This window comes from Anolis sagrei, chromosome 3 (assembly GCF_037176765.1).
Source record: "Anolis sagrei isolate rAnoSag1 chromosome 3, rAnoSag1.mat, whole genome shotgun sequence".
Classification (NCBI taxonomy): Eukaryota; Metazoa; Chordata; class Lepidosauria; order Squamata; family Dactyloidae; genus Anolis; species Anolis sagrei.
The window spans coordinates 61,113,942-61,132,237 of record NC_090023.1 but is presented as its reverse complement, the minus strand read 5'-3'; the positions used below and the strand labels follow the sequence as shown (position 1 = coordinate 61,132,237).

The 18,296-nt window shown below is 38.5% G+C and overlaps 1 protein-coding gene across 1 annotated transcript in view; it reads right to left on the bottom strand.

Annotated features, from left to right (window-relative positions):
* Positions 1-38: 38 nt before the first annotated feature.
* LOC132770251 (multidrug resistance-associated protein 1-like) overlaps positions 39-18,296 on the bottom strand; it is a 41,317-nt gene continuing 23,059 nt past the window's right edge. The window contains exons 14-28 of the mRNA XM_067466691.1: positions 16,947-17,114; positions 16,663-16,849; positions 14,924-15,002; positions 13,818-13,860; positions 13,194-13,413; positions 11,640-11,794; positions 10,898-11,053; positions 10,314-10,513; positions 7,753-7,879; positions 6,796-6,897; positions 6,102-6,245; positions 4,859-5,017; positions 3,896-4,062; positions 1,210-1,404; positions 39-346 (exon numbers count right to left, since the gene is read on the bottom strand). Coding sequence (XP_067322792.1) covers positions 223-346; positions 1,210-1,404; positions 3,896-4,062; positions 4,859-5,017; positions 6,102-6,245; positions 6,796-6,897; positions 7,753-7,879; positions 10,314-10,513; positions 10,898-11,053; positions 11,640-11,794; positions 13,194-13,413; positions 13,818-13,860; positions 14,924-15,002; positions 16,663-16,849; positions 16,947-17,114 — 2,226 coding nt within the window. The 3' untranslated portion in view covers positions 39-222. The remainder of the gene's footprint in view (positions 347-1,209; positions 1,405-3,895; positions 4,063-4,858; positions 5,018-6,101; positions 6,246-6,795; positions 6,898-7,752; positions 7,880-10,313; positions 10,514-10,897; positions 11,054-11,639; positions 11,795-13,193; positions 13,414-13,817; positions 13,861-14,923; positions 15,003-16,662; positions 16,850-16,946; positions 17,115-18,296) is intronic.

Here is an 18,296-nt window from a genome sequence, read left to right as displayed (position 1 = left end):
GTATTATATGGTAATAATTCTGACACAAATAACTTCAATTATTTAAAAAGGCACATGCACTTTATATTAAAAAAAATATTGTAGACAGTTCAATTTTTTATTATCTGTGCCTATTCCCAACCCCTGCTTAAAATAATCTTCATTATAGAATGAAAAAGTTACTGACACCATTATTGTAATAGAATTTGGAGGAAAAATGTACACACAGTGTTCCCCAAAGCATTAACTGTCTCTTTCTTGCAGCATCCCAGCTTTGGACACCATTTCATAAAACATGCCTTTCTTTTGTAACAATCTGTCAGGAGTATCAAATTCAGCAATCCTCCCAGACTCAAGGACAAGCACTCTGCAAAAGAAACAAAACAGGTTTATTTTGAGATTGGGACAGAAGGACCTGTTCTAGTTTTAGTTCCGCAGAGAACGGTGGGAACTGGTCAGTTTGCACAATAAAGCTATTACAGTCAATGGTTAATGCCTGATGGATATTTTCATCTTTAAGAGAAGGGACTATAAGCATGTAAGGAGTCCCAATTCAAACTTTACCATCTGTTTCAATGGCAGGCAGCAGGCTGTGTGAAAAAATGACCTAGGCAGAATCTATAGACCCTGCCAAGTCAATCAGCAATGTGGGTCTATATAGATAAACAATCTCTCCTACTAAAAGGCAGATTTCAGGGGTCAGAAGAAAATATTTTAAAATGTTTGAACAATGAGCTTCTTTTTTCAGGTACATTTGGTTTTGTTGTTGCCAAGACCAGAATCCGCTGATGCACTGCATTGGTAGATTCATCTTTTCCTAGAAATTCACAGTAGTGACAAGGGAAGGCAGATAAAAAATGTGATCGCTCTGAGTAGTCTGTTTCTCAGATTTCTGGTTCTCTTCACAGCCACTGAGCCCATTCTGTCTCTGCCTTCTACCACAAGGTATTTTTGATATGGTTATGCCAGTATTTATCGTGTCAGAAGTGAATTGAAAATACAGAATACAGAAGCATCTTGATTATGCCAGTGTAGTGTATGAACATAATTTCAAGCACTATCAAACATCAACATAGTAGAATTATCAAATTTGGATTCAGTGGCAATCCCTTTTCTTGTGGAAGTTTATAGAGAGGCTCAACTCAAAGTGGCGAAAGAGTTTTGTTTGACTACAGCATGGACAAAAGCATTTTTTAAGAGTCGTGGAAAAAGTCAGTCACAACAACATACCTATCAGAATCCATTATTGACTGTAGTCTGTGTGCAATGGTTATTATTGTACAGTTATGAAATTCTTTCCGTATTGTGGCTTGCACTACATTATCCGTTTCTATATCAAGTGATGCTGTTGCTTCATCCAATATTAATACTTTGGTCTTCCGCAATAAAGCCCGAGCAAGGCAAACAAGCTGTCTCTGTCCCACACTGTTAGAACAAAAATACCATTTTAATTGTGTTTTCTTAACCAAAATCCTCAAGTGGGTAAAAGGTAGCTACAGACTGCTTAAGCTTCTTACAAATGGGCAGAACATAGAAGAGTGGTTTTCAGTGGGTTCTAACATGCTATCAGCAGAATTGTATCAAACAGCTTCCGGATCTGAATGAACTATTTTCTCATCTAGGTATGGTGCCTGAGAGTGTTCTAACCATCTCCACACATGCTGATTAAATGTGAAGAACTGGCTTCACAGAAATCATCTTATGCACCAGAACATCTATTACCTGACATCTCTGGCTGATAAGATCAAAATTTCATCTCCTACATAATCTTGGAGACTTTTTTAATGTCAGGAGCAACTTGAGAAACTGCAATTTGTTTCTGGTGTGAGAGAATTGGCTGTCTGCAACAACATTGCCCAGGGGACACCCAGATGTTTTACCATCCTGTGGAAGGCTTCTCTCATGTCCTGGCATGGGAAGCTGGAGCTGACAGATGGGAGCTCACCCTGCTCCCCGGATTCAAACCGTCGACCTTTCGGTCAGCAGTCCTGCCAGCACAAGGGTTTAACCAATGGCACGACCGGGGGCAATGGGTTAGACTCACTGCCAGCCTTGGCTAGATAGACAGAAAATTAACTTTTTATAGGGCAGCTCTATGCCTGTGTGTAAGCAGTGGTGTAATGAGGACAACATTTATGGGGAGACACTCAACAGAACTTGCCACACTCAGTACAATGAGCAGGCAGATCTCCCTAACACAGCAAGTCTGGTTTTCCACATTTTGAAGGGAGGGAATACAAAATCCCATTTTAAACAATAGGGGAAATATTAAGTCATAAGTCTAACATTACATCACTAGACTACTGTACACAAACACTAAACTTCCCATAGACCTCTGGATTGGTGATAGTGAAAGGTGAAGCTTTAAGTACAGAATGAGAACTGTTCTCTTCATATAGCCTTCATTTTGTTCCATATGAAATATTGTGTTGGCATAATGCAGTTATTATTCACAAGAAGTGTGTTACTAGTTGTATATCAATCATAGAGTGACTTGTTATCTCATTCACTGTTTTGTTGGATTGCAAAACTCCAGATGTAAATAATTTCCCTAGGACCCATGGAAGTTAGCTATTTTGTCTGGCTCTCCATCCCTCCCTTAAAGGCTGGGAGAAGTAATGAGCAGCATTGCTGGCATTCCAGGGGCAGCTACATATGTCAGGTTGAATACATGTCTACATTTCGGACCATCTCTTCCAAACACAGATATACAGTAGTCTGGAGCAGTGTTTCTCAAACTGTGCTTCTTCAGATGTTTTAGACTTCAGCTCCCATAATTCCTAACAGCTTGTGACGGCGCGTGTGGCGCCACATATATTTAGAACTGTTAGTTGCAGGATTTAAACTGCCATTTTATTCCTGTCTACCTTGTATATGTATAGTTAAATTTCATTGGTTATTATAGCTGTCAATTTATTGTTGTGCACCAATTGGCTTGTTTCCCCAGTTCATTTGTTTAGGCTCCGCCCCTTCCAAGGGAGAAAGGAAAGGTATCTCTCTCACCTTTTTTACCTCAGAAAAAGACTAATTGAATGGACGTGTGCAAAGCTTGGCCCAAAGCCCCTGGTCAAGGCATTTTTTACTACCAACTCTTAGGTTTTGACCCCTGAGTCTTATTCTTTATGTTCAAACCTCCTGAACGAAATTGTGAAGACCTCAGGCGCCTTCATTCCGGTTCTTTGGCACCATAGGAAGGTCTTGTCCTTCAACTTAGGCCACTGAACTGGGGTTGTGGTTTGCTCCGGCATTCACAACCATTGAGAGAGAGGGAACAGGAAAAGCTTCTCAGCTTATAACTCCTAGGACCCTGGACTTTAGAGTTTATAAAGTGTTTTTCCCTGTTGAAACATCAAGTTTGTGCCTAAGAAAGAGAACTAATTGTCAACAATAAACACCATTTCGAGTTACTTGTTGTGTTCTGGTCCTTGGGAGTTCCAGTTTCCCTAAAGGAGGGCAAGAAGCAATCCCCTGGGGAAAGAAGTCACGTCCATGCCTCTTTTCTATAGCCCCAGGTGTGACTGCATACAGCTGGTAAGCTAGCTGGGATTTCTGGGAACTGAAGTCCAAAACACCTGGAGGAACACAGTTTGAGAAACACTGGTCTGGAAGGTAGCTCAAGACTTTCCCATGAGGTGACTGATGTCAAGATCAGTCACCTCTTTCACTAAGTCTACATTTTAACATCTGATACTATACAGTACAATTATAACCAACCTGTACATACTCGGAACTGGGTTTTAAGTATATAAGTTGGAAGCCCTTACCAGGAACCGCAAAGTAGCTTCTCTGACAGTGCTTCTGAAATGGTCATACTATTTTAAAAGCACCAGGGTAACACATATGATCAGCGCAGTAACCTGAGGTCACTATTCTCCTGTTTTCTTTGCCCTGTCCCATAATAAGGTTGAAGCCACACCTTAGGTTCTCACCACCCTCAGATATTTCATGCAGAAGCTTCCTTGGGAGTGATTGTACAAAATCTTTCAAGTCACATAACTCTAGTGCTTCCCACAGTTCAAGATCAGAATGTTTCCCAAGAGGATCCAAGTTGAACTGAAGTGTCCCTGAGAACAAGACTGGGTCCTGTGGAATAATGTTGAGACAGTAACTCCATAGAGCAAAACAGTAATTAGAACATTAAAAATAACAGAATTTCATAGCATTTATGAAGGATTTTTTGCCGCATTCCAGCTTTGGGTTTCATTGTGATATTAGAAACAAATCTTTTAAATGATAATTAAGTTTTAATAAAGTGTCTATTAGTTTGGAGAAGTTCTAAATTTCTGTTGAAATGGTAAAATCACTGGTAAGTTGGTAGTAAGAGCAAGCCAACTACACTTTATAAGGTCATCTGTAGCTACTAAGGACCAGATGGAAGAGAAAAGCATACTGGAGGAAAAGTACCAACATTTACATGTGCTTTCACAATATGTAGTATGCCCAGCAAATACTTGTCTCATTTTTCAAAGTACAAATAATTATTTTCATTACAGCAGTTGGATACAATTAATGTTATGGTCAGTCACATCCAAATAAAACACTTATGGAAGATGTACTTCAAAAACAGTGTACATTTACAGAAAACAACACAGTATAGCTATGACCAGGAATATTTCCAGAATGCCTGCCTACAAACCTCTAGGAATTTTAGATGTCATTTGCTTTGCTGCTTATTTCCACAGCTATAACTTCTACCATCAGCCTATTAACAGCACATTAAAATGAATAGAATGGACACAATGGGTTCCACTTTAAAATATATTTATTAGAGTTATAAATGGTTTTGAAATAAATTATGGAACTCAAAAGCCTTTCAACTGAGACTTTAAAATTGTTTTCAATCCGCATATAAGTCATACATATGCACAAAAGATGTTACCTGTGGAATAATGTTGAGGTTTCCCCGCAGGTCGTGCAAACCTATTGTTGCTATGTCAATGCCATCTATTATTATCTTGCCTCCAGCTTTTTCCAGTATTCTAAACAAACAATTGGTGAGTGTTGATTTTCCAGCTCCTGTTCTTCCAATAATTCCAATCTGCAATGAGATTCCTTGTCATACAGCATGCGTATTCTATCTTATGATATTGTGTGATGTGTGTAGATAATATTAGAACTGATTCTTTGAAACTAGAAGCCTTCAAAAGCCACATGCATGCACACATACAGCTTAATGGTGTACCATTACAAAATGTTGACCATTTCCGCTACCTTAGCAGCCACCTCTCCACAAAAGTCAACATTGACACTGAAAAGCAACACCGCCTGAGCTCTGCGAGTGCAGAATTTTTTTGAATAAGAGAATGTTTGGGGATCAGGACATCTATAGGGATACCAGGTGCTTGTTTATAAAGCTCTTGTCTTCCCAATCCTGCTTTACGCCTGCAAAACGTGGACTGTCTACAGATGTCAGATTCAACTCCTGGAACAATTCCATCAGCCTTCAAAAAAAATCCTGCAAATCTCTTGAGAAGACAAGTGGACAAATGTGAGCATGCTGGAAGAAGCAAAGACCACCAGCATTGAAGCAATGCTCCTATGCTATCAACACCAGTGGACTGGCCATGTTGTCCGAATACCTGATCACCATCTCCCAAAGCAGTTACTATACTTCCAACTCAAGAAAATGGAATGTTGCTGGACAGGAAAAGAGATTTAAAGATGGGCTTAAAACTAATCTTAAAAACTGTGGCATAGACACCGAGAACTGGGAAGCCCTGACCTTTGAGCACTCTAACTGGAAGTAAGGTGTGACCAGCAGTGCTGCGGAATTTGAAGACTCAAAAATGGAAGGCGAAAGGGAGAAATGTGCCAGGAGGAAGACACATCAAGCCAACCCTGACCAGAACCACCTTCCATCTGGAAACCGAAACCCTCACTGTGGAAAAACATGCAGATCCAGACTAGGGCTCCATTGTCACCTACATATCCACCACCAAGACACTTCACTTGGAAGGCCGTTATACTCAGACAACGAGGGATAACCTAAGTAAGTAAAAGTACTCCTCATACTAAAAACAAACAATGAGATTATACCAAATTACCTACAAAAGTATTTAATTATCTATTACATTTTTAAAAGGAAAGAGGAAAAACAGAAGTTTTCATCTAGTGTAAGTTACCTTCTCTTCTCTTTGGCTTTGAAAAGATATGTCCTGCAGAGCTAAGTCTAAATCTGATCTATACCGAGCTTGGTAACTGACAAACTGTATCACTCCTTCATTGGGCCATCCTACAGGTGGTCTCTTGAAGAGTATCCAGGGGGCCTAAAATAGAAAAAGATGGACAAACATTACCTTGTCTGTATTATTTAGAAGTTTATACCTGAATAATAGCACTTGATTCAGCCAATTGATAAGGAGGAGACACAAATAATAGAAAGAATCCAATGGCCTTCAGAACTGAATGGTGACTTGAACCCAGATCTCCCTGCTTCCCGAGCTAACACAAATGTGCTAAACTGTGCAGCAGTTCACAGATTCTGGGATGAAAATAAGGGAAAATGTGGAATTAATTGGGAATAGAGTATCATGAAAATTGCCTGGTATTGCTATTTTATTTACAAGTAAACAAAAAGCCCTCCTCCTCCCCCCAGGTAAGTGGACATAGAACTGCAGTGTGAACCCATGCAATTAATAAAGAGAGATATACAGGGAAAAGCATAGACATTGTTCATAGAATGAATAAGATTTATACAAGCTTTCACTAACCATTTCACCACACATTCACTAGGTTTATGATATTATTACCAATATGTTTCAGACCCAGTTTAATTTTCCGCCTACATACTATTTTCATTTCTTGAAAAATGCTTACCTCTTTGTCTATTGTAGCATACTCACAAACTCTCTCAATAGAAACTCCATTGGTTTCAATTTCACATGCTTTTCGAACCCAGAAATTCAAACTTTGAGTTATCTGAAATAAAGGATTACTTCTTTATTGAATAAGTTTCCATCATTTTGCTTTGTGACATATATGTAATTACAGAAATCCACCACGTAAATTGAAAATACAGAACAAGGTGCTTTTTGATTACCCAAAACACTTTATCTATATTCCAAGCTGTTAGAAACACTGATTAGACATGCTGGAATGCCAAAGGTTGTCATATCATGGCTTGTGTTATCATGGCATGTTGCTGCATGATAGACAACCAAGAAAAGGCATAGCAAATAACGAGGATCCAGTGCTTCTAAAACCATCTTCAGGATTGTTGTTTTCATTCCCCTGGAGAGCACCCAAAAATAACTCCAGAGGGGTTTCTAGCCCTCTAGAGTATGTTATAGGTCACCCAGTGGGGTTCAGGAAGAAACTAGAGAATCATTATCAAGGTCCAAGCATGTATTTGTGTTTTACCAGTTTCTACTGGTAAAACTTGGGGGTCCTTCCACACAGCCCTATATTCCAGAATATCAAGGCATAAAATTCCACAATATCTGCTTTGAAGTGGTTTATCTTGAGTACACACTCAGATAATGTGGGATTTCCTGCCTTGATATTGTGGGATATAAGGCTGTGTGGAAGGGCCCTGAAAGAAGGGATAATTTCCCATTTTCTGGCAAGTCTTTTGTACCATTAATAGCTGAATTGCAAAGATATTGAACAGGTAATACTTTCAAAACAATGGGACAACTTCACTGGTTGAATTGTAGTTGATCCTGCACATATAAAAGCCAATGAACACAAATGATAGACAATTCAGTTTTCAATCCTACTTGCAAATACTGTAATTGCACTTTAAAAAATGCTTACTTACAACAAATTACTTACATTCAGTGCATAGGAGATTGATAGTCCCATTGTAGCAGAATCCATCTTACTGCCAGCAAACATTGTAAACAACGCAGCAAAAAATACCATTAAGTTACCCAGAAATTCAAGTCTGATAGCCAACCACCTGTAATAAATGCATAATTAGAATCAAAATGACTGGGATTTCATGTCTATTTCACATGGATTTGATCAGAACTATATTACATATCTCTGCAGTCATTGCCTTCCATTAATAATTATGCAGTACTTATGGTGCATTTTATTCTGAAGAGCACTTAACCATTCTGTAGAAACAAACAGTTCTGTGAATACTATGCAACTGGTTACCTTTTAAAAAGGAGGCTTCAAAATACACATTACTCATTTTAAAAATGATATTATAGTCAATGGTAAGGACTTTGGTGTTGTGGTCATTTACGAGAATCATGTCTCCTATTGAAACTGATGGTTTCAAGAACGCTTAACATTTATTGGATCACATTGATGCAACTTGAACCTATGTATGTTTCCCGAGGCATGTGTTTCTTAATGTTTAGTGGACAAAACTTCCAAGGAAGACTCCACAGGAATACAGTCTACAAAAACTAGGGCAGTATCTACACGGCAGAATTATAATAATTTACAATAGTTTGACACCACATTAACCGTCATGACTGAATGCTAAGGAATTCTGCAATTTACAGTTTGTGAAATATTTACCCTTCCCTGCCAGAGAGATCTGATACCACAACAAACTACAACTCAGGATCCCATAGGATAGAGTTATAGTTGTTAAAGTAGTATCAAATTGCTGTAACTGTGCAGTGTGGGTAGTCTCTAGAATGTAATTCCTATTACATTCTCCCGCTGGAATGAGCTCTCCTCCGTAAATTACCTGCTTCCCTCTTTTATCTCGGCCTACTTTTTAGTTAGTTTTAATTAGTTTGTCTTCCTGATTACTACATGTCGCCCACCCATTATTATAGTGCCTGTGCATATTTCTTTATTTTTCATGTTGTTATGTATTCATGTCTTTTGTTTAATTATGATGTTGTTGTTTATTGTTCTCTTTTTGGTTTGTGTTTTGGTTTTCTTTATTGTAATTGTTGTTTGGGCTTGGCCTCATGTAAGCTGCTCTGAGTCCCCATTGGGGAGATGGTGGCGGGGTAACAAATAAAGTTGTATTATTATTATTATTATTATTATTATTATTATTATTATATAGTATTAGTATTATTATCAGTACTTGTCCACATAGTTCTGAGTAAACTGCACATACTGTAACTGCGATGAGAAGAGATACTGAACCCCAGCATGTTTTAAAATGCTAGAGTAAAATCACAGACTCATAAAATCATGGAGTTGGAAGAAACCACAAGGGTAATCCGGTTCAACCCTCTGCCATGCAGGAACACACAATCAAAGCTCCCTGACAGATGACCATCCAGCCTCTGTTAAAAAACCTCCAGAGAAGGAGACTCCACCACACTCCAAAGCAGCATATTCCACTAACTAATATTTAGGTGGAATCTCTTTTCCTGAGTCTATTGCTTGTGTCCTGGTTTCTACAGCAGCAGAAAGCAAGCTTGTCTCCCTCTGCAATGTGGCATCTTTCCAACATCAAACATGGTTGTCATGTCCCCTCTGAACCTTCTTGTCTCTAAGCTAAACATACTTAGCTCCTTTTTGGGCTTGGAGATTAAACTAACTTTGATTAGGTAGAAAATCTATTGAGTAATAGGGATTTTTCCATACTTCCTGGAAATCACTTTCAAACAGATCTGAGTACATATATGTCTTTATAGAAATAATTAAAAAAAACAGGAACACAAACTTCAATGATACATTTTCAAATTAGATCTCTTGATAAAGCTAAATTTATTAGGGGAACACTTTACTAAATAACAGATCAAATCAAGTAAAATATTTGTTTCCAGCATTTGTGGAATTGTAAATACAGTACAACATTGAAAAATACTTTATGAAAATCAATCCTTTTATCTTTTGTTGATATAAATAGGAATTTAGCCTGATTATATATATATATATATATATATATATATATATATATATATAATATTTATATGTTATAGCCCCTGGTGGGGCAGCAGGTTAAACCACTGAGCTGCTGAACTTGCTGACCAAAAGGCTGGTGGTTCAAATCCAAAGAGTTGGATGAGCTCCCACTGTTAGCCCCAGCTTCTCCCAACCTAGCAGTTTGAAAACATGCAAATGTGAGTAGATCAATAGGCACCACTTCAACAGGATGGTAACGGCAATCCATGCAGTCATGCTGGCCACAGGACTTTGGAGGCATCTATGGACAATGCCGGCTCTTCCACTTAGAAATGGAGATGAGCACCACCCCCCAGAGTCGGACTCGACTAGACTTAATGTCAAGGGGAAACCTTTACTTTAATTTATATAAATCTTAGTTTTCTCCAACGTGGCATTATCCAGATGTTAGAGGACTACAGCTCCCATTATCCTAACCACGAAGAACTGCTGGGAGCTGTAATCCAAAACAACTGAAGTTCCACAGATTAAGGGACAGCTATCCTAGATGGTTAATATATTACCTGTTTGAAATCACATTGTTGTAGAAGCAGACCAAGTTTTCATTGACCACATCTTTATTTTGGTCAATAAATCTTTCCTGACATCCATAGGCTCTAATGGTAGACACACCTAGAAGTGTTTCACTGAAGTGCGAAATTATAGGTGTCCGTGAAGCTCCGGCCAGACGTCGGATTTGTCGAGAGCTAGCAATATAGTATCTCTAATAACAACCATACAAAATGAAGAACAAGTGAGAGGTTGCCATATAGAGCTAAAAAGGTTAGGGAAAACTTTCTGTGTTGGTATATGAAAGAGTATTGGGTAGCATGTTATTTCACTGCACAATGGCTTCAGAAGCAACATTTATCCCTGGTTTCTTCATTTGTATGCCTGAATCCAAGCTCAGTGATGGCAAACCTTTTAGAGACCAAATGCCCAAACCAGGGGTGAGCAGGAGCAAGGGGGGGGGGGGGAGCAAGCGGGGTGGGCAGGCATTGTGATATGCAAGCCAATTGCCCAAGATAATCTGATTACTCTCTTTTTCTGTCAAAATAACACAACTTACAATAAGAAATTGTGAAAAAACATGATATGTTTAGCTTACTTGGATAGTGAAATACATGTATCCCAGTGGAGCCACTACTAGTATGAAAAGGGGTGATGCAAATACAATCACAAGAATTGTTCCAACAACATCCAGGGTACAGTTCAGCCAGGTCCGCAGATAATAATGGAAACGTATATCAACTATAAACATGTCCTATGATAGTACACAAGAAAAATCAAAGTCATTATGAAAATGTCCTTCTTATTCATACTTGGAGAAGAAAATTCTAATTTCCAACAGTCTTCCTCAACTTAATAGCCTGTAAATGTTTTAGCATCTGACACTCAGCATTCCTGAACACTGGCTATATTGACTGAAAGGAGCTGAAGTCCTAAACACATAGAATAAGTAGTCCGTTGAGGATACCTTCTCTACCACATTCTTCTAGAGTGCCCATCCCTAAAGATCTCCTAGACCAGAGACATTTAAAGGCCAGAAAGAAGTTCCCATAAAGGAAATATAAAAGCAGCTGGAATGTAATTGTCTACACATGGTAGTGTGTTTGGCCAGCAATGTTCTGGAATGCCTTCTACTTTTTGATGCTTCCAGATAGGACAAGAACTGAAATATAGGAAAGAATACAGGTTTTGCTATTTTACTACCAGGCAGTAAAATAGACAAAGCTCCGGGAGGAAATGAAGTAAAACACAAGTATTTTTTCCAGACCAAAGGATGAGAGGTGTCACCCCCCACTCATTTTCCTAAACTTGAAATTAGGATGTTTATTTTTTTTCTTTACCTTAGTAAACCTGTTGATGATTTGACCTATAGGATTTGTTTCAAAATACTGAAGTGGAAGATGCAGCACATTTTGTAGCATCTGGCGATGTAGTGCCCGAGAGGCACAAAGAGATCCTCTAGTAAGGACATAAGCACCAAAACAAACCAAAAGACCTTGAGTAATAAATGATATAAAAGTCAGTGTTAGCAGTTTTCAAGGCTGTTTCACAATAGCGGTCTCCCCATCCATCAAATCTATCTATTCACTAGCCTTGCATCTGGGGATTGCTACAATTCAGCTGTATTCAATTGCTAAAATTAGACCCAAATGTATTTTACTCCATCTTCAGTGTCATAAAATCCATGTTTAAATAATATAAATAATGCAAAAAGTACAATAGTAGAGCCAACTAGATTTCTGTGCATTAACACTGGAAAAGGGATGCCAGCTATTTACAGGACATGTGCTTCTACACTGAGGTATATCTTCTAAAGAACTGCTAATATCTTTCTTCTCTTATTGACTACACTAATTGTATAACTTCAGTGATTTTTAATCCACCCTCTCTGTGGGTCTCCTGAGAAAGAAGAAGAGATAATTGACATTAAAAGTGTGGTTCAGCAGGATATGTTCAGAGTTTGCTTTAACTTCAGATATGCATGAGACACAAACAACTGCTCATCGTTTGCATATGTCTTCAGCATTGCAACATGCAAACATCATGGTAAGAATTCATTCTATTCCCTAGAATGCCTAGAATGGGAGCCTATGGAACACACTCCCAAACGAGGTAAGATCTGCTCCCTCCCTCCTGGCTTTTAGAAAAAAATTAAAATCATGGTTCTGGGACCAGGCCTTCGGACAGTAGATGTATGTAGCATTTTAGAGGGACATTGACTGGAACGGCGATTCAACTGACGAGACTGTTTTCTTGTCTTAATGCTTGTTGATGTATTGTTTTAATTACGATTTATGTTTAATTGTGGTTTTACTATTGTAATTGTTTGTATTGGCATCATATCGGTGCCCAATGTAAGGCAGTGAATCTTGCCATTATTTATGTGTAAACTGCTTTGAGTCCCCCCAGGGGTGAGAAAGGCAGTATATAAATACTGTTAATAATAAATAATAAATATCTAGAACCACCCAGTGGATCTCCACTGCAGAAGTTCTAGAGCAGTGGTTCTCAACCTGTGGATCCCCAGGTGTTTTTGCCTACAACTCCCAGAAATCCCAGACAGTTTACCAGCTGTTAAGATTTCTGGGAGTTGAAGGCCAAAACATCTGGGAACCCACAGGTTGAGAACCACTGGTCTAGAGATTCCTGGATCTCTACTCCTAGAATTTCTCACCACTAGCCATACTGATTCTTGACCCTATTCAGACAACCTGCAATTGACCATCCATATGAGAAAGAGGTTGCATGAAGACTTGCCAAAAAGCTTAAACCAAGTCACTGCATGTCTGATTAGTAAAGGCTATCTGATTACAAAAAGTCTGGAATTATTAAATTAAAGAAATGTCAAGACAGCTAAATTGAAATAGAAAGGAAAATGGTCTGATTACTCATACCCTGTATGAATCCTAGTAGCCCATAGATCCTGAGGTTGTGGTTTCTTAAACGTTTCCATTCCGCAATATCTTTAATATGTTTTGCTTCTGTTGTCCATGTGCTAAGCCACATGTTTTGTCCTATGGCTATAGCATTTTGACCTAAGTAAGCTACTATGGTTAGCCACATCCATGACCAGCCAAAAGCTTGTAGGTATTTTGAAATCACTGACATTTTCATCTGAATGTAAGAGATACAAATTAGAGTTACTATAACACAGAGAAACAAACCAATCTTTGAAAGCTAAGTGTAACCATGCAATCCTAAACTGCTGATTGCAAGGAGTTTGGATGGCGTGGAAATTAGATTCAAACAGGATGGGAGAACAGAAATATAAAGACCTGATGTCTTCCCCCCTCCACAAACAAAGTAATTATTATAAGTCAACAAGGATTTGGGAAGATAGATCATCCGTCAATTCACTCCTTCATTCACCCAGATCAGAATCTGGAAATACAACTTTAGATTCTAACTCCCAATATCCAGAAAACCAGGCTTCAGGGAGACTGCAAATGACCCACGGCCACATGTTTCCCACTTTTGTTCTAGAAAGATGCAAACAGCAATTTGAAACATATACTTACAGTCCCAGTAGCAACTTTTTCCTTTTTCATTGAGAACAAGCTCCTTTCAAACAAATTGCAAAAATGTTATTTTACACTATGGAAAAATAAACACAGAATTCATCTACACTATAATAATAATAATAATAATAATAATAATAATAATAATAACAACAACAACAACAACAACAACAACAACAAATCTTTATTTGTACCCTGCCACCATCTCTCCAAAGGTACTCGGGGAGGCTCACAGAAAAACTCAAAGTGCCACATACTCAAACAATACATAAGTATCAATACAATTATATCAGTACAATCAACAACGCATAAAATTCTCACTGATAAAATTATAAAAGTATGAAAATTATAAAATTCCTAAAACCCAATAGAGCCTATGGGCAAGCCAGCTGTCTGTCGTAACAATCAAAGTGTGGGCCAGCGCTATCCACGATTCACTAGCTATGTCTTTTTAATTTTTCAAAAACTACGAAGTGCAGGGCAGAGTGGGTTCCTATTTTACAAGATACAAAACTGGTGAGCAACTAAGGGCCCCTTCACACCGTCATATAATCCAGAATATCAGGGCAGAAAATCCCACAATATCTGCTTTGAATTGAGTTATCCACACTGCCATATATTCCAGTCCAAAGCATATAATGTGGGATTTTCTTCAGCTATGTGGAAGGGACCTGAGCCTCAACCCTATGCTAAATGCATGAGTGGAGTGTTGGAGAAGCAGCCCAGCTGATTTTATTTTATATCAATGCTACAGTCTGGAACACAAATAAACGCCACTGCCTTTCACTGATAGTAAGGCACATTTTTTTCAACCTCACTTTCCTGCTTCAATACATTCACCCATAACAGTCATATCACTTCATTCTGGAAGTTTTGGCACACTCAAGGCTACCAGTGGAGTCGCAAATGCTGTCAGGGTTTTAGTCCGACTTTAAAAGTGATGTCCAAAGTGCTGACCTATTTTGGTGACAGAGTTCAGGTGAGATACGCTGTTTCGTTTCTGAGTGCAACACCAGACATATGACACATTTTAGTTCTCTTCCTTCCCCCACCCCAACGTTTGTCTGTTAAATGGAATAACTGAAAGAGTTTGCTTGTGTACTCACTTATTTTTATTCTCCAACTGTTCCATTTTCTTTGATACAGTGTAGTCTTTCATTTTAATATTATCCTTTGGATAAGATTCTACAGAAACAATATAATTTTAAAGTGATTATTATGTCAATTATCCACTTTTAAAATTATGATATACTGTGTTAGATACAAAACGATTCCTGTGAAATACATTCTGGCAGTGGCATTGTTTCAAAAACAGTTATAAAACTGCTTATCTGCAAGGCTTAGAGACCTCTCTGGGCCCTTCCACACAGCCCGATATCCCAAAATATCAAGGCGGAAAATCCCACATTATCTGAGTGTGGACTCAGATAACCCAGGTCAAAGCAGATATTGTGGGATTTTCTGCCTTGATATTCTGGGATAGAGGGCTGTGTGGAAGGGCCCTCTGACATTTGGTTCCCTTTTAACCTGTATCAATTATGTGCTAGGCAATAAAAAGGCCTTGCTGTAGAAGGACAATCTACTGTTGAAGGAGAGAAGAAAACCTCGGAATCCAGTGCACAGACAAATGAGAATGCAGTGGGGTTCAAAAGAAAAATTGAAGTGGTAATAATAAATGCATTCTTAGATTATGTCAACTGAGTTGTTTGCCTGTCCCTTTTTGACTGTATGAGAACTAATTAATATGAATGACTGGAACACTATTTCTACAGAGCAATCTGCAGCACTCTAGATTTTGCTTGTAGTACAACTCCATGATTTCTAATTAACTGAAACTGATGAGAATCTGGACAGTGAGGGATTCCTCACCCCACCATACACAGACATAGTTACAAGTGATCTACACTAGCCCGAAAGAAGATGTTGCTCAATTCATGAAATTTCTGATCTACACATAATAGCAACCTGAATCTTAATGGGGAAAGACGTCAAAAATCTTTGTACAGCTGAACCCCATGGCAGAAAAGAAAGTAACTTCAAAAAGTAACAAAAACCCAGTAAGCTGGACATAGCGAGTGCTTGGTGGAACAGCAGAGACACATTTCACCCAACAAGTGCAGCAGACTACCCACACAAAACATTTTTATTGTATCTTCTATAACATCTAAAGCAGGAGTGTGCAAAGTATGACTTTCCAGACTGAGATACAACTGTCTGAATTCTATTGGTAGTCCCACCCAAGGGACAAGACCACAGTTCTAGACCTATTAAGTCAATACATAATTGTTGATTGCCTATTCAGCAAATTGATTCAGTGAGTACTTTATTTTACCAATAGGATTCAAGCCAGTATGTGCTCCCTAGAAATAGCAAAATTAAAATCCCTACATGCATGCCAAGAGACCACAAGTGGCCCTTGGGCAGACCTTATACATGATGGGATGAACCAATTGTTAAGCTATTTGTCCAGAAATGGAAAAGAAAGGCACAAGATCATATCTTTTGGCAAATAGTAGATTTGTGTGACGCTCAAGGGAGTGGATTGACGTCAAATCTGATAGGATAGGAAGACATGCCTACAGCAACCTATATATATATATATATATATATATATATATATATATACATACATACATACATATGCATACATTATTTTCCAAGATACATGGATAACATACAATGTACTGTGTAGGAAATCTGGTCAATCCATTGTGTACAACAGATTTGTTGGTAGGGACAGAAGGGCACCATCTATATTAAATTAATCCCATTTGGGCATAGCTTTTACTTCTCACTGAATGGAACCATATAAGTTATTATATGAAAGCCAATTTTATTTTCTTACTTAACACTGAGGATGTCTCTTCATCTTCCTTTCCTCCACCAAAAGTCAGAACAAGTTCAGCAAAATTGGCTCCTTTAGAAAGCAGCTCTTTATAACTCCCCATTTCAGTAATTCTCCCATCTTCCATCACAACTATGATGTCCATCTGAGACAGCAGAGTCAGGTTGTGAGTCACTAAAATACGGGTCTAGGGACAGAAGAAAAGCAACCATGTTCCTTTTTTGCACTAGAAAATAGAAATGACATCTGAACAATATTAAAAGTCTAAGGTTTTTTTTGCCTACCTTGTGTTTCAACAAGCCTGTGGACCCAATCACTTTCTCAAAAAGGTGTTTCCCAACATGGACATCTACAGCAGACAGAGGGTCATCCAGTAAGTATAGTTCCGCATTGCTGTACACAGCTCTAGCTAGGCTGACTCTCTGCTTCTGGCCACCACTTATATTCACACCCTAAAGGCAGAAAAAGGTTAAACGTGCATCAAATAGTTCTTTGGGGTGAAATTAAAATGCTGGATATTATTTAATATTTCAAAGTGCCTTTAATATAACCAGCTGAGAGATAATCCACATGGGTGGCAACATATAAGGCAAGTTTCCAGTCACATTCTCCACTTACATCTTCCTACTTAAGCTTAATAAAATGGTCTTTTGATTATTTCCAGTTTTGAGGAAAATAAGACAGAATAATTTGATCTTTGGGTTTGAGTGTTGTTGTGTGCTTTCAAGTAATTTCCCATTTATAGTGACAGTAGGGCAACGCTATCACAAGCCTATCTTGCCAAGATGTCTTCAAAGGTATTGGGTTTGTCTTCCTGTAAGGTATTGGGTTTGTCTTCCTGAGAGAGTATGACCAGGTCACCAAGGGGGTTCCCATGGCTGAATGAGGATTCAAACCATGGTCTCCAGAGTCATGGTCCAACACTCAAAACAACTACACCTCACTGAGTGGGTGCTGGGAGTCTAAAATACTTCCTGAATCTACCAACATTGCCCAGCAGATTTATAAGCACATACAACTCTTGTATGAGCTGTCTCAGTCCTTTGAAGTCCAATATAGGAGAAAGTTAATGAAAAATGGTAGTTGAGGACAGAATGAAAAATGGTAGTTGAGGACAGCCAGTGAATACTACAGGTTGGTATATGCTAGTCACCCCACACTGAGTAATCATAAATATTACCAGAGAGTCCATTTTCTGTGTTATGCTAATTATTTATTTATTTATTTATTTACTTTGCTTATATACTGCAATTCTCAGCCCCAGGGGCGACTCATTGCGGTATACAACATAGAAAAAACAAGGTGCAAAATACAAGACACAGTATAAAATAATCCACAATTCATCATTATCAAAAAACATCTTCATCAAAAACATCATCATTACTACAAAAGCCATTCCATGTCGTCTCATCGTCAAAGCCACAATCCAGTATCATTTTCCGTTGTTCCATTCCTATGGTCAATTACCAGTCATTGCACTTCTTGTTCAAACACCTTCTTAAACAGCCAGGTCTTTAATTTCCTGCGGAATATCATCAGGGAGGGCGCTAGTCTGATGTCCACGGGAAGGGTGTTCCACAGCCGAGGAGCTACCACCGAGAAAGCCCTATCTATCGTCCCTGCCAGCCGTGCCT